The 17,415-nt window shown below is 33.5% G+C and overlaps 1 protein-coding gene across 1 annotated transcript; it reads right to left on the bottom strand.

The window, feature by feature from the left end:
- Window positions 1-8,770: 8,770 nt before the first annotated feature.
- TYNBS1 (NB-LRR disease resistance protein) lies at window positions 8,771-15,456 on the bottom strand. Its single transcript, XM_069290722.1, is given in 7 exon segments — window positions 8,771-9,314; window positions 9,542-9,689; window positions 9,958-10,075; window positions 10,152-10,216; window positions 11,214-11,321; window positions 11,406-15,417; window positions 15,420-15,456. Coding segments are annotated over 2 exon segments (4,005 nt in total). The 5' UTR covers window positions 15,442-15,456; the 3' UTR covers window positions 8,771-9,314; window positions 9,542-9,689; window positions 9,958-10,075; window positions 10,152-10,216; window positions 11,214-11,321; window positions 11,406-11,434.
- Window positions 15,457-17,415: the final 1,959 nt, after the last annotated feature.

Below are 17,415 nucleotides of genomic sequence, written 5' to 3' on the forward strand. Positions count from 1 at the left end.
ACCCGATCCATATTCTATCCTGGTGTCGGAACGTGACACTCCGATCCTCATATACTATCCTGGTACCGGAACGTGACACCCGATCCATATTCTATCCTGGTGTCGGAACGTGACACTCCGATCCTCATATACTTACGTTTTCCTTTTCTTTCTTCTTTTTTAGGTATCTTATGTCCAGGCAGACAGGTCAAAAGCTGTTGATAACCCGGCGGCTGCTTCAGAGCTTCAGATGCCATAAAATTCTCCAGAGAGTGAGTTTCTGATCATAATGTCCTGGTACCGGAACGTGGCACCCGATCCATATTCTATCCTGGTGTCATAACGTGACACTCCGATCCTCATATACTATCCTGGTACCGGAACGTGACACCCGATCCCCTAATCTCCTTCTATCAATTCATCAAGCCTTCTTTCTTACCAAGGCATCATCAATCTCATTATTTTAGTTCATCACGCCTTCTTTTATACCAAGGCCTCATCATTAACAAAGAGATTAGGGTTTTTCAAGATTTGGGATTCAATAACTTCATCATGCTTATATAATCACAATTATATAATTACATTCATGCAAGCATACAATTAAGCACATAGCAGGGTTTACAATATTATCAATACATATCATTCGCTATTAAGAGTTCACTACGAATATCGTAAGAGAAACCATAACCTACCTCCACCGAAGATTTCGTGATCAAGCAAGCAATTCCTCAAGATCTTTGCTATCCTCTTCGTTTCCCTTTTTCTCTCGTTCGATCCCCTCTCTTTTTCTTTTTGTTCTTTCTATTTTTCTTATTCAAACCCTCTTTCTTTTACCCTAATTAACATGTAATTAAGTGTAAAAGATGACAATAATAACCCACAATTTAACTCAAGGTTACCTCTTTTATCCCCCAAGAAATTGAGTTATTAATATAAACCCACGAAATATATAATTATAGCAGGAATAGTCCAAAACGCCCCTTTAAAACTTAACCAGAAATCCGACTCTGACTGGGATTACGCAACCTGTGACGGCCCGTCGCGCCCGCGACGGTTCGTCATGCAGGTTCGTCAGAGACTCGATTTCCTTAAGGAGTCTGTGACGGCCCGTCGTACCTACGACGGTCCGTCCTGCACTTCCGTCACGACGTTCAGAGAATCGTTCCCTGTATCAAATTCTCAAGAGTTGAAGTGTTTTGAAACGGTGGATCACGACGGTTCGTCGTGCCTGTGACGGTCCGTCCTGCAGGTCCGTCACAGAGTTCAGAGAGTCGATTCCAGCACCCAAATTTCAGAATTTCTAAGTGTTTTGGGACGAGACACCCTCGACGGTCCGTCGTGACCATGACGTTCCGTCGTGGGTTCCGTCGTCTCAGCTGTTTTTTCAGAAATAAAATCTGCTGCTCAAAACGACTAAACAGGTCGTTACAATAAACGTGTGTAAGAAATACACTATTAATGCCCAATATTTGCTCCAAATGATGTTATAAAAAGTTAATCTCAAAAGTCAAAAATCAAACTAAGATATACATATGGTATAATTAATCATCTTTAAGTGTCCAAATTTGAAAAATATATTTTGTGCAAAAATAAGTTTGAAAAATGAGAAAATGACTTCTCTACTATAAAAATACGAAAAAAAATTAAAATCTACCCTTCAAAATACTCCATTTGCACCGTCATCCCGTAGCGCCCCCATCCCATCCATACATAAGCTTCTGTAATATTTATTTAAATCCTATATAAAATACTTTTATGATTATATTTTATTACTTACTTATCGAACATTTAAAAAAAAATCAATTATTTTCCTAAAAAAACATATTTCACCAAAATATTTTATTTCATACCTAAAACACCCCAAGTAAAAGTTTAACGCGCTAAATTAAAAGTCCTCAATTTTTACCAGAGCATATAAAAAAGGAAGTTGACAAAATGGACCTAAAGAAGTTTAATGATGTCCAATGACAATTAATGCAATGAAGGGAGATTAAGGAAAATGTTAATCACAATTAAATATTTGTTTATAAATTCGTGGGTTGTTAAATAATGACTAATCTTTGTCAACTTTGACTTTCTCTCTCTAATTTCTCTCCCAATATATATTGTTAGATAACTATTTATAAGAGGATATTTGAAATTTAATGTTTATGAATTTTAATTGTAGCCTCAGATTAATATTATATTAAGTAATTTTACAACAAAATACTGTTAAAAAATTAGAAAAATGTCGTATCTGAACAAAAGTTATTGAAATAAGATGAATATGCAATCAACCTCTAGATTTATATTTCGTCGAATATTTAAAATCACTTTGTAGCGAAATATTACGTATTAGGTACTTTTCCTTTTCGGAGCTAAATTCTGATTAAGAATGACGAGTACTTTCCATTTATTTTATCACACCCTTGGTGACGACTATATTTAAATTTATTACTTCACAATACGTGGATTCTTAATCTTATTTGGTCATTATTCATTTTGAGTTTTGATTAATTAATCTCTTGGAGAAATATTAGCTCCTAGGGTGGTAACACACTATTTCTATAGAAGGTGATTTATTTTTTGAATTTTACTCGAGATTTCTAATTACTACTCCACTACAATTTCAACGTTATAAAAGAAAGAAGAAGATTAATTATTATAATATATTTTAGAAAGAAAATTTTAATGTGTGTGTTTTCAAACTTCTTGGCTTTTTGCCCAAGGAAAAAATCTTCAATAATAATCGTATTTCTTAATTAAGTAGGTTAAAATTTTCTTGGGGCTGCTAATTATTAGTTTATTTAAATCATTTTAAAAAAAGTTTTAATTGATATATTCAAATATGGAGAAAATTTTCAAATGTTTGTTATACCTGTTAATTAACTTGATCTATTCTTTTTTTTACACATGTTTATTATTTTTTTTCCAAATTACTTACCTAATTCTGCTTTACTAGAAACGCTGAATGAGTAATTAAGATTAATTTCTTTTTGTTTAATCATCCATCCGCAAATATTGAATAAGAAATCAAGGTTATTACTTCTTTCTTTTCTATTTATTTATCTGATTTTAACTTGTATTTCATAATTAAATTTATACCTACAAAATAAATTCATATAATTTAAGTGTAGTTTTTTTTTGAGATAATGATCAAATCATATTTGAAGTATTTTTTTTTTGAGTTTCATATCTGAATTATGTGTTTGTGTTTTTCGCATTATTATCATCAACTATTTATCCAAACAGAAAAATGTTTTTATATCGACAATAACAACAATATATCAAGTGTAATGCACAAGTTGAATCTGGGAGAATGATGTTGTATGCAACTAATCTATCCTATCTTGTGAAGGTAGAAAAACTGTTTTTGATAAACTCTCGATCTTTAAAAGTTATTCCTTAAGACAAGAAACTTCTCACACAAATTTTAAAAAAATGCAAATGAGTAATTATTCCTTAAAGACAAGAAATTAAAGTAGATGCACGTATCTTTTAAAGTTAAATTTCATTTCTATCTTTTTTGTATTTATTTTAATAGTATTCCATGTGTCTTTTCATGTTTCCATAATTTTGTTGTATAAATTTAACTTTTCTAAGAAAAGCTTTAATTTACTATTCCTACAATTCTTGTGTGTAGGAACTCTAAAATTTATTTCACTCATTAAGTTTTTTTTCTTTCATCTCCCAACTTCTTTTTACATTTTCATTCATATTTTAATATATAAAATTTCTATGTTTTATTGGTTGTACATAGTTTAATCTTCTTAATAATATTTATTCTGATCAATCTTTTCACATTCGGTAAATACTCTATAAAGTGTATCATAAGGTGGGTTTGTCCAATTATTTCATCTGCCTTTTTTTATTAGATTTCTCCTCTAAAAAGAGTCACTTCAGATAAATCTATTCCAATTTAATTGATTTAGCTATAAATATTGACCAACACTTTTTGTATTATTGCTAAGTTACCAGCATATTCACTTCTTTTAGTATAATATCTATTTATGAAAAACTTCAGTTGTAATAAAATTCAAATTCACATACAAATTGATCTGTGAATGCCTTTGCACATTTGAACTTTGATACGTGGATATGGGCTATGTTTGGAGCACACAGGTTCATAGTTGACTGTGTATTCGTGTAGTTTAAAATGGTACGAAATACACGTGCATTGCACATGTTCGAGAACTAGTATTATTATAAGTGGGAAGCTCCAACCTTCAAAATTGTATTACCATTTTGCCCCTCCACTAAATCAAAATAAATTAATTATTTTTTTAAATACTAATATTTAATTATATAATGATAGAACCTGAAGTCCAACAACTACACTTTAAATTTTTCATTTATGACATTATAATTATAATTAATTAGGTTAAATTAAATTAGAGTATAAAACAATAATGTATGAAACTCTTTGAGTTTTGTGATTCTTTGAATTTTGAAATTAACATACAATTTATCCATCATGAAAAAATAATGTATGGAAACTCTTCAAATTTTGTGATTCTTTAAATTTTAACTAAATAAATTTATCTATCACAATTCAATATGTTTCATTAAAAAAATTTGGTAGTGAAAAGATGCTCAAAAATTACTATAAATACCAGTTAATTGCTTCCTAGGTCATCACATTCTTTACTTTCTATAATCGACTATTTCTTTTCTTCTTCCTAGATTATGATATGAATACATGTTGTCAAGAAGAGAAGAACAAATAGCTTCATTGTGAAATTAAATGAGAAAGTTCTTACAATATAGTTCAACTGTTAAACTTAATAGTATAATATATGACATATATTCCTTAAAATATTTTTTATGTTAGATTATGATTTTAAGTTTTTCTTTTTCCTTTTGAAGCTAAGGTATGGTTGTCCAAAATGGATTTGGTATGCAACCCATAATTTTATGTAATTATGTATTACTTTGCATTGTTATGAAAAAAAAAATTCTTTGTTTTTGTGTTATTATACTTTTAAGTGTTATTTAATTGACAAAACTTCTATTAATACATGATCAGTTTATTCATACATGATGAATTTGATAATACTTAAATAGTTTATGCAAAATATGTTTTTGCTTAAATAAAAATAATTTAAATAAATACATAATAGTGATGTTAGGGAAAAATAATAATGATTTTAATATAACTCATACTATTCGTGAAACTCACGTGCAAAGCACGTGTCGAGGACTAGTATAATATAAAGAAAGAGAAACAAAAACTAAATTAAATAAAATTTAAGCAATATGAACTGAAATACATATACAATCTTAGGAAAATACCACACCACATCAGCAAAATAAAAAAAAGATATTAATTGTTAATGTACACTTACTTTATTTGGATGGTTGTTATACATTGCTTCATAATGTATCGTATTATATTATTTTTATCCGTCGTTACATAATGTCACACATCCATAATTTGAATGATAAACCTATAAGAAAAGTAGGATACGAGGTAGAGCTCCTATGAAATATCAGGATAAAAGATGAAATATGATTATTAAATAATAAATAATGAGAAAATGAGAAGAAAATATTAAGGCAACAATACTATCACACCAAATCAATCATTACATAAAATGAGTCTTTTCGTCGTTATCTAACGATGTATTTAAACGATATGATAGAATAAAAAATTTATGCAACAATAAAAAGATATTGTATTTGTATTTAAACGAACTATACAATACAATATAATGGGTAATACTTGTTGGGTATGTAGCAAGAATTGATCGAAAATAGAGGGAAGGAGAGGAATTTGAAAGGTTGGGAACTTGAGAAGTCCTCTAATGCTTTATTGAAAAAGACAATAGTCCCTCATCGGTAATGGAAAGGAAAATAGGAGAGTTTAAATAAATAAACACTCCTATTAATTGTTAAAAGGATTGGAAAGAGGGACCCCTCGCGCGAGTGACCCGTTTTAAATTCCGTTATATACACTTGAGCTTCTCACAATTCAAAATATACAAAGATCTCATCGTATGTATATTCTCTTCAAGCAACTGGGAAGTATGCTAAAAGGTAACAGAGTTACAGTCACGTATAGATAATTCAACAATCTGCTTCATTCCCTCAAGTTGGGATCTATCCAAATTGACTTGAGGACATCCTGAAATTTTCAATTCAGTCAGAGAACAAAGATTTTCAGTATCAACGATGGTAATATACCATTCCAACAACTTTGTTGATCCCATATTTCACTCCTTAAAATGTTTCTCCACTCATCCACCTCTGATTTGCCGCGTAAAACACCAGCAAGTGCCTTTAGAGCTAAAGGCAACCCTTTGCACTTGTTTGCCGGATGATCGCTATTTTCTAGTGAATGTCGTTTGAATAAAGACCAAGAGTCTTCACTAGACAGATTCCCCACGGTGATTGCGCAATGATCAGCACACATCATCTGAGCAACACTCTCCTTACGTGTTGTTACAATGATCTTACTTCCCATATCTCCTTGTACAAAAACATTTCTCAGGTTATCCCACTCACTATAGGTATCATTCCACACATCATCAAGGACAACAAGGAATCTTTCCCTTTAGGTTTGCCTTCAATTTGACCTGTAGCTGATTAAAATTGCCGTCATCCTTTGAGTCAAATGAGCCAATTTCTTGAAGTATTCCTTTCGTTATTCTCAAAGCATCATATGCCTCAGAAACACAATACCAAGCTGTCAAAGGAAAATGGTCCTTCACCTTGTCATCATTGTAAACCGCTTTAGCTAGTGTTGTCTTACCCGCACCTCCCATTCCAACAATGGGAACTACAGTCAGGTTTCGTCCACTTGTATCTTCAGACAATAAAAGGTCAATCAAATCCTTTATTTCCTTCTGCCTACCAAAGATATCAGATTCATCAACCAATGAAGTTGACGGTGTTCTAGTTTCTTGCTTAGTCGAACCAAAATGTTTCTGTAAGCCAAGGTCACTAATTTGATTTTGCAAATTCACCAATGTTTCAATAGTCTTTTCCAACTTTTCGTTTATGTTAAGAAAAGAATGATCACCCAAGCACACGTTGCAAAATCTACAATGTTTCAATATTTTTTCTGCAAGATTTTGATGCTTACCTTCCACCTTAAGCTTCAAAGCTTCATAATTGACTTTGTTGAATGCCTTGAATCGGACCACCCTTAATTTTCTGTTGATTCTGTATGTTGGGCCCAAGCCTGTTAGGGCGTAGCTTAGCACTATATATAGACGCTATGGGAAACCCTATTCTGTAATTCTGTTTTTGCCTCTCCATAATAAAACTGCTCCCTCTCTTCCCGTGGACGTAGCCAATTTATTGGTGAACCACGTAAATCTGTTGTCTTGTTTTTGCGTTTATATTTTCTCGTATTATCTCAAATTCCGCACAACAGACTTGTTCAATCAAGTTTTCAGCAGAGTCTACAGCATGTCGAAGCTCATTAAGCCACTCTCTCACAAATTGATTTGATGCCTGCTTATTCTCTGCATCAGTTAGCACAGCTTGAAGACCAAGCAAAGTCAATTTCAGCTTCTTTAAGAGCTCAACATCATTCTTATGCTTCCGAAACATTTTGAGATCACCCTCAGGAGCAAGCCTATCAATGAGAACATCGAAAGCTGAAGAGAGAAAAGCATCACCAATTGCTACGACAACCTCCATTTCTGAAATCTGCAAATTCAAAACGAGATGATTTTTTAAGATAAATATTTTCTTATCATTAATTACTAACAACTTCTTTCTTTATGTACCTGTTGAATGCTAAAAGTAATTCGCAAACAAGAATGATCGATCACCTGTTGAATGCTAACAGTAATTTGCAAACAAGAATAATCACTGAACGAAGCATAACAATTCTCTTTTCTTTACTCCCAAAAAACAAAGATTCCAAAATAATTGAGACAATTAAGAAAAGTATAATTTTTAGCTTTATGTCTATTCTTTACTTTTGCTTTGCGCACTACTGCTTTTTTTTCAACAGCTCATTTTAGTGCTTATTGGGGCCAAATTGTGAAGAACTGGAATCCGTTTAATTTTCCTTTTCTCTCGATTATTATTTTTTCTATGTTTAATTAGTACAAAGTATTAGAGAAAATAATATTTGAGTTGTGAAAGCAGAGTACACTAATATTTTTATTAGGTTAGATTATCCACATCAAACCTCTTGGAGTCTTACTTTTCTTTTTGATTTATCTCAAAAAGAAGTATCTCTTTTTATATTATAGCAAGTTTTCAATTCCTACATTTTACTCGACGACAAGTTTAAAACCACACGTAATACACATCCTTAATTGAGGCAATAATAGAGGAAGGTAGCTATCTTTTGCTTTATCTCTGTTCGTAACTTTTTCTTTATGAAATTCATTTTTCGACAGTTCATTGTAGTGCTTAATGGGGCCTAATTGTGAAGAAGTGGAATCTGTTCAATTTTCCTTTTTCTCTTTGAGTAGTATTATTTTTTCTATGTTTATTTAAGTTAAAAAGTCCATCAAAAACAATCTCCCTACAAGATAGTGGTAAGTTTCTGTAATTGCTAATTGACAACTTGCATACGAATATCAGTTTTCATAACGACGGAGATGATTATATTCCTACAACAAGTTCAGAAAGGCATCTTACGTATTACTAACTAGGAAATGAATCCCAGTTAATTTGACCTCTTCTACGTACCCTAGTAGTTAATAAAGTGGGTTAAATCCCCGGAAAGATTTTTTAAAAAAAGTATTTCCATCCTTACCTGTTGTTGTCTGCCGGTGGGAAGTGACAAGTATCACATCGAATTAATTAGTTTAATTGTGTGAAAGCAGACTAGACATAATTTTACCCGTTCTGGAAAAAAAATCCCGAATTTGACAAAGCTTTCAAAACTTCAATTTCAACAACTTACAACCCAAATATGCTACGTGGGTGAAGTATCAAATAGGCAAGAGGAACTGGTTGAACCTTTCAGAACAATCACTCAATGGGTGGAAATTCAAATAAAATGGAAAGAATTCAAAGCTAGCAACGACAACGACGTGAGGAGCGTCACTCTTTCAAACCCTTTTAACAATTAAACTCTTATATTTTTCTTTACACCACCGATGAAGGACAAATGTCGTGGACTTTTCAAGTTTTCCCAACTCTTCAAGTTCCTAACTTTCCAAGTTGCTCTTCTTTTCATTTCTCATTAACTCTTGCTACATACCAACAATACTGGGGAAACTGAGTTGAAGCGTAGACAACCATGGTCATGTCCTCTTCCGATCTTTGGGTACATTAGAGCTAGATATCCCATTTGCAGCAAGTCAAGGAAGGCACAGTGGACAGTTGTACGACTTGGAAATCACAACCTCCTTTCTGAATGCAATTAAAATGAATTTTTGAAACTCCTGGTCAATCCACATATTGCAATTACAAACCAAAGCACACACATCTCTATATATATACTTGTACATGAATGATTCCTCTGGACAAGTAATGAAATACTATGGTTTTATTTCACTAAAAAAGTGATTACTGCAAGTGAAGAAGTTTAAAATTCATATATGGCTCACACGTTTTTTTTTTCATATTTTACAAATTTGTAGTGTTTGTAATATCAATTAAGAATGTATACCTGCATCATTCAGCTTTTCTTGTAGATAAACATTTTCTTCCTTCATTCTATTAAGCTCTTCACTGTCTTGGATGTCAAACGAATCCTGCCGAGCCACATTGTCATACACTTAAAATGATATGTTACCAATCCCACAGAGACTTCATATCTGCAAAACAACAGAAGAAATTACCACAAAAGGAGTCAAGCTTTTGGTATCATTTTGGAAAAAACTACGGTTACATTTGTAAATAAACGAGCAATCAAACTGAAACAACAGTTGTATGTTGTATTTCTCGAAAAATCCTGATAATGGAAGTTTACTTACTCTCTAAAACCTCTTATTGTTATCCGTGCTTATCATAAACAGTTCAAACCATAAGCATAATGTTTACAGTCCACAATAACAAAATTGCAAACCTATCTTAATCACTTACACTTTTCTGTCACGACCACATTGAAGTTGCTGTCTATTCAACAGAGAATCGCAGCAAAATTTTCCTTTTACTAACTGAGCTAAGAGCTGTAACACCTTACGTATTGTTATCAAAAATCCTGACAAAGAAGAGGTTAAGTGAAAATTGTAATCGTAACCATTCATTACAATGTTTATCTTGTTTTGTATGGTTACCAATCTCTGTCGAACCCATAGCTTCCTCTGTAGCTCCACCCAGGTATGAGAAGAACTAGAATGAACTGAAATACACATACATCACTTAATCAGTAGTAATAACAACAATAAAAAATTACACAAACAAATTTCACTCCTCAAAGTCTCCCCTGTATCTTATACATTTTACATTGCATTTACTGTTTTCTCTAATCATTCGCGTCCAGAAATTCCGATTTCTCAATACAGAAATTTCCAATAATTGTGTCGTGTTTTGCATTCTGTCTAGGTATCCAAAGTGAAACGAACATCATTATAGCATCCTAGGCAATTACCACATCGACAGAACACAAGAGAGATGTTGATTAGTTGCGGGTATATAAAGAAGCGACCTTAAAACCAAGTGACACATTTAAAGTTGTGTGATACTAGGACGCAAAGTCAACAATACAAGCTATAACATCCATAGTCCTGGTGTACAATCCAACTTAAGAATACATACCACTTGAGACCTTCGAAAATTTTCACTTCCTAAATAATCGTTGAGCCTTGTCAATATCCTAATAATGAAAAAGTAATATGTTTACTTATAATCTATTACCATAATGTACAATATGTCTCTTATTTGTTACATTAAGCAACTTTTTTCTCATGTACCTTTTTTTATCATTGCAGCAGAACTTTGCTTTTACAAACTGAACTAGAGCGGTAATAGCTTACATGTAATGTTACCAGAATCCTGAGAGAAAAAAATTTGCATAGTTGATATCCAATAATCGATATATGCATACCTCTAAACTTTGTGTATTGTACACCTTTGAATTCTATTAAAGCTTTGAATTCAATAGTCGATATGTGCATACCTCTAAACTCACTGAAAACGGAAAGAACAAGATTTTGTGCAGCAAGATATTTTAATTCCTATATATACTAGATTTCGTTTTACAGCGTTCCCACATAAATATAAAGATTTTATCAACTTTTTCTTTTTTTTTGGTATCTAAAATTAAATTTATCTTGAAGTGAAGATTATTTATCGGGCTCAACATGCAAGTTCTTAAAAGAGGAAATAGATTAACTTACATCTATCGGAGCATCACTCGTGATAATCATTACAGATTCTCCCAATCAACATTTATTCTTGGATGTATGAGCAGTTTTCGGTGTGGATTGAGCAAAAGACATTCCACACTGCTCGACAAGATATAAAAAAAATTAGGAAAAAAGATAAGTGAAAAAAAAATGACAAGCTTCTGAGGGAAAAGAATAACTTACATCAGTTGGAGAGCCATTCATCGTAATTATCACAGGCATTCTTCGTCGATGTATAAGATGGGAATTCGAGCAATATTTTGCCAGTATTTCCCTTTGTCAAATTCCAGTAGTGGTTTGAGCAATGGGCATCTGCTAATATGTAGTGTAGAGAGGGAAGAGGGCATCTCTTTTACTGGAAGGGATTGGAGATTAGGGCAGTCAAAGAATTTCAGCTGAGAGAGGGAGGAGGGCAGTGCTGATTCGGAGAGTGATTGGAGATTACGGCAATCGATGATGGTCAGGTGAGAGAGGGAGGAGGGCAGTGCTGATTCGGAGAGTGATTGGAGATTACGGCAACCGATGATGGTCAGCTGAGAGAGGGAGGAGGGCAGTGCTGATTCGGAGAGTGATTGGAGATTATCACAATAAGAGATGGTCAGCTGAGAGAGGGAGGAGGGCAGTGCTGATTTGGAAAGTGATTGGAGCTTACAGCAATGGAAGATAGTCAGCTTGGAGAGGGAGGAGGGCAGTGCGGATTCGGAGAGTGATTGGAGATTAGGGCAATCCGAGATGTGTAGATGTATAAGTGAAGTGAGGTGGGGAAGATGTAGTGAATGGAGCTCATCATGGTCAGATAAATGTAGCTCTGAAAGAGAGGAGGGAAGCCCACCTTGTTCCACCAGTGACGGTATATTACCCTCAACATGTAGATATTGAAGAGAGGTGAGGCTTTTCAGAACTTGGCTGCTTAATGTTTTCAGATTCTTTATGGTAAGTCTTGTGATAGAGGAAGGCAACTGCCAATGTTGGATCTCTTCATCACTGCCATCATGCATGATCTCTAACTCAGTGAGTCTCTGTAAACACCACTCCTTTCGACCGTTCACTACTTTCTTGCAATTACTCATCTTAAGGACTTGTAAATTGAAGAGATGTATTTCTTGCAGCTTCTCACAATTTCGAATCTCCAAATATGTCATCGCAGAGTCAACTGCCACCGAAAGTATTTCAACATTCTCACAATTCTGAATAGTGAGACTTTCAGTGGCAGTAGGAATCAAAAACCTAGTAAGGTTGTGGCAACGCTCTACACTCAATTTACGTGCTGTTGGGAGAAACTCAGGTGATATATCATCTATACAATCACATTCTTGCAGTTGCAATTTCTCGAGAAACATGTGACTATAACCAACTGCCTCCTCCAATTTCAGTTTCTCACAATTACGTATGGATATTCTCATCAAGGAACTGGGAAGTATGCTAAAAGGGAAGGAGGTAACAGAGTTGCAATTATTAATAAATAATACCTCAATCTTCTTCATTCCCTCAAATTGGGATCTAAGCCGTTGAGCTTCATCAAAAAGAGATGTGTCTGAAATACTCAATTTTGTCAGAGAAGAAAGATTTTCAGGCAAATTCCCCATCAACTTCGGACACATTATAATTGAAAGCTTCTCAAGTTTAGGGAACTCCCCAATTCCTACTACGTGCCATTGCTTCCACTCCGCCATATCTTCAAATTCAAGCTTCTCAAGAGAGTTAAAAGGCTTTTTGGAGTACAGGAAACTGCCATAGAATTCTTCTGTCACCTCTCTTATTCCATGCATCCCTCTAATGTAAAGGAATTTTAAACAAGGAAGCTGTCCTAGTGCTGGCAGGGAATAACAGTCCTTGCACTCGCTAAGAGACAATTTCACAAGCTTAAGAAACAAAGGATCAGCAAGCCAATTTGAAAATTTTGCCCCTCTATATCCTGTGATTTCTAATCGTTTTATATTTGTGTATGGGTATAGCTCATCAAGTATCTCTCTTTCAGTTTGAGAATCGTAAGCAGAACTACCGTCACTCCACTGCAAATACAACTCCTCAACATGCTCCTTTTCCTTCATATTTGCCTTCACAGCTTCCCTTCTATCAACTACATTTTGCAACTCTAAAACTGATAGAGATCCATACAAGTTCTGTACTTCACCCAAATCTTCCATTCTCAAACCACCGCTACCACCTACAAGAAACTTGGCTCCCACTAGCATTTGGAGACTTTTCAACTTGCTCAGATGTAGTGGCATCTTCAAGCGATAAGTGTTGCTTAAGTCAAGATGAAGCAAGTTGATCAACTTCTCCATCTGCAGTGGTAGCTCCTCAAGATATTGACAAGATGACAAGAGAAGTGTCTCCAAGTTATACAATACACAAATGGAATCTGGCAACTTTTCAATCATTGTCCGAGAAAGGTCCAAAAATCTGAGGATCTTTAATTTGATAAACAAGTCATTTGGCAACTCCTTAATATAGTAACATGACAATGACAATGCCCTTAAGGATGTCAGTCTTGGCAGTATGTTATGCAACACCCTCTTGCTTATATGATTTAGAGAGTAATAGTCATTGGTTGAAAGCAATGTCCTCAGCTGCTCTGATTCAGAGAGTTGTTTCAATTTCTCAAAGTGGCCATCTTCTCCTCTGGAATAGGACATGTGCCGACTTTGTTCCAACATATCAGCAGATCCTTCATTCTCTTCCAACCTAATACAATGTTTTGAAGATGCAGTTTGGGCCAAATCATTGATAAGGTCGTGCATTACGAATCCCTCCGATTTCCATTCTGATTCTGGGACCCTTTCAAGCAACGATCTTGATCTCAACTCGTCAAAGTATTTATTACCTAAACAAAACTGCTTTACAAGACCATTAGCAATCCACAGGTAAATAACTTGGTCTTTGAAGAATTCATGATCTTTGGGATATATCGCACAAAAAGCAAAACATCGCTTCAAATGTGGAGGAAGATCATTGTAGCTCAACATCAACGCTGGTAATATACCATTCCAACAACTTTGCTGATCCCATATTTCACTCCTTAAAATGTTTCTCCACTCATCCACCTCTGATTTGCCGCGTAAAACACCAGCAAGTGCCTTTAGAGCTAAAGGCAACCCTTTGCACTTGTTTGCAAGTTTTTTCCCAACCTCTTCAAGTTCCGGATGATCGCTATTTTCTAGTGAATGTCGTTTGAATAAAGACCAAGAGTCTTCACTAGACAGATTCCCCACGGTGATTGCGCAATGATCAGCACACATCATCTGAGCAACACTCTCCTTACGTGTTGTTACAATGATCTTACTTCCCATATCTCCTTGTACAAAAACATTTCTCAGGTTATCCCACTCACTATAGGTATCATTCCACACATCATCAAGGACAACAAGGAACTTCTTTCCCTTTAGGTTTGCCTTCAATTTGACCTGTAGCTGATTAAAATTGCCGTCATCCTTTGAGTCAAATGAGCCAATTTCTTGAAGTATTCCTTTCGTTATTCTCAAAGCATCATATGCCTCAGAAATACAATACCAAGCTGTCAAAGGAAAATGGTCCTTCACCTTGTCATCATTGTAAACCGCTTTAGCTAGTGTTGTCTTACCCGCACCTCCCATTCCAACAATGGGAACTACAGTCAGATTTCGTCCACTTGTATCTTCAGACAATAAAAGGTCAATCAAATCCTTTATTTCCTTCTGCCTACCAAAGATATCAGATTCATCAACCAATGAAGTTGAAGGTGTTCTAGTTTCTTGCTTAGTCGAACCAAAATGTTTCTGTAAGCCAAGGTCACTAATTTGATTTTGCAAATTCACCAATGTTTCAATAGTCTTTTCCAACTTTTCGTTTATGTTAAGAAAAGAATGATCACCCAAGCACACGTTGCAAAATCTACAATGTTTCAATATTTTTTCTGCAAGATTTTGATGCTTACCTTCCACCTTAAGCTTCAAAGCTTCATAATTGACTTGTTCAATCATGTTTTCAGCAGAGTCCACAGCGACTCGAAGCCCATTAAGCCATTCTCTCACAAATTGATTTGATGCCTGCTTATTCTCTGCATCACTTAGCACAGCTTGAAGTCCAAGCAAAGTCGATTTCAGCTTCTCTAAGAGCTCAACACCATTCTTACGCGTCCGAAACATTTTGATAAGATCACCCTCAGGAGCAAGCCTATCAAAGAGAACATTCAGAGCTGAAGAGATAAATGCACACCAACTGCTAAGCCAACCTCCATTTCTCAAATCTGAAAAGAAAAACAAGAATGAACACAAAATGATTTTTTTTGACAAGAAAAATTTTGCAATCTTCAATTACTAACAACATTTCTTCACCTGTTGAATGCAAATAGTAATTTTTAAACAAGAATGATCACTGATATGTCTCAGTAGGATTATTAAATAAAAATTCAACAACATTTATGTTAGAACTTATATATAATACTTACTCTCGATTTAAGTGTCTTATTATTTATTTTTTTATGTCTTAATAAGATATTTCTTTTTTATTAAATAATTTTTTCAATTCCTATATTCTACTTGTAAGTTTAAGACTATAAAATTTGAAAAATTACACACATTTTTAATTTAATCATAAATTTCAAAAGTATGTTTTCATTTTTTAAACTTTGTGCTCAAAGAAACTATAATACCTAAATTGAGCAAAGTTAGTACATCTAGTCTGCATGCATATGCTCTATTCTATATTCCCTACGTTTTAAAAAAGATGACCTAGTTTAACTTAAAACAAAGTTTAAGAAAAGAAGAAATACTTTTTAATCTTGTGGTTGTAAATTAAAGTTATATCAAATGTATCAAGATGTCTTTTAATTTTGTGGTCTTAAACATGCCACGTGGAAAGTTTAAGTTAAAATGTTGCCAAAAAAAGAAAGGAATCGTTCTTTTTGAAACAGACTAAAAAAAAATAAGATCGTTTTTTTAAAACGGAGGAAATATATTGATAGTTAGGTTATTGTAATGTAGTGGAAAATGACTAAAGCATAGAACCAAGACAATACAAGTTGTCACAGAAAGCTACCTTTTTTTTTTTGGACCAAGAAGCCTACCCTCTTAACTACACAATCAATATGTATGGTACAATCTACAACTGGCATTCATAGGGTGAGGGGGGAGATGATAAATTGAAGCAAACTTATTACTTTCTCAATGCAATAATTGAAGCAAGAGAGGAAGGGTGTGGGGTGGGGTGGGGTGTGGGGAGGTTCTAGATGGGAAACTCAAAAATAAAAGAGCTTAAAATGATAGATTTCTACGCGACTTATTAAAATATTAAGGAGGACGTATCATCGTAAATATGTTTGATTAATATTTTTGAAAAGTTCTTTTCTTTTAAAAAAAAAAAAAGAAAAAAAATTATCATTCTTGAAAATATTATTATTGAGGAATTTTGAATTTAATATAATTGGATCACTTGTTTAAATGATAATTTACATTCTAATAATCGCACTTTTTTCCTTACATTTTCTACTTACTAAATTTCTACGCTAACTCATTTTATTTTTAAAAGGGACTATCATATCATGAATATGTTGGCATGTGACTTATAGGTAATATATTCGAGTCGTGAAAAAGCATATACTAATATTTTTATTAAGTACTTGAGGTGCACCTTTTCTCAAACCATACTAACGTGGAATATTTTGTGTACTAAGATGTCTTTATCGTGTAACGAAGCTCAATGTTTAGTGGCAGATCTTGTTTTGGGAGATAATAATAGGTGCATATAATTGCTATAGTAATAATGTGTTAGCAAAAGCTACAAACGTTTAATATTTTAACTCACTAGAATATTATTAAGTAAGACATTTAAAACTTACTTTTCATTTTTTTTTTTGTAAGTTTTTCAATTCCTATATTCTACCTCATGAGTCACTACAAAATTTGAAAAATCATGCAATTTTAAATTAATCATAAATTTCATAAATCTCTTCTTGTTTTTTAAAATTTGTGCTCAAATAAACCGAAAACTTAAATTGAACAGAGTTAGTATATAAGTTTTGCAACCATGTGCTCTATTCTATATTTGTTGTTGGGTTATTAATGTAATGGAAAAGGACTAAAGCATGGGACCAAGACATAACAAGTTTGTGCCAAAAGAAATTGATTAAGTTCAATTGTTATCAATCCAACCTACCTCATGACAAACTTGCTCCTCTTAATTATACAACCAAATCTAATAAAAATCAATGGAA

The sequence above is a fragment of the Solanum lycopersicum genome, chromosome 11 (assembly GCF_036512215.1).
Source record: "Solanum lycopersicum chromosome 11, SLM_r2.1".
NCBI classification, from domain to species: Eukaryota; Viridiplantae; Streptophyta; class Magnoliopsida; order Solanales; family Solanaceae; genus Solanum; species Solanum lycopersicum.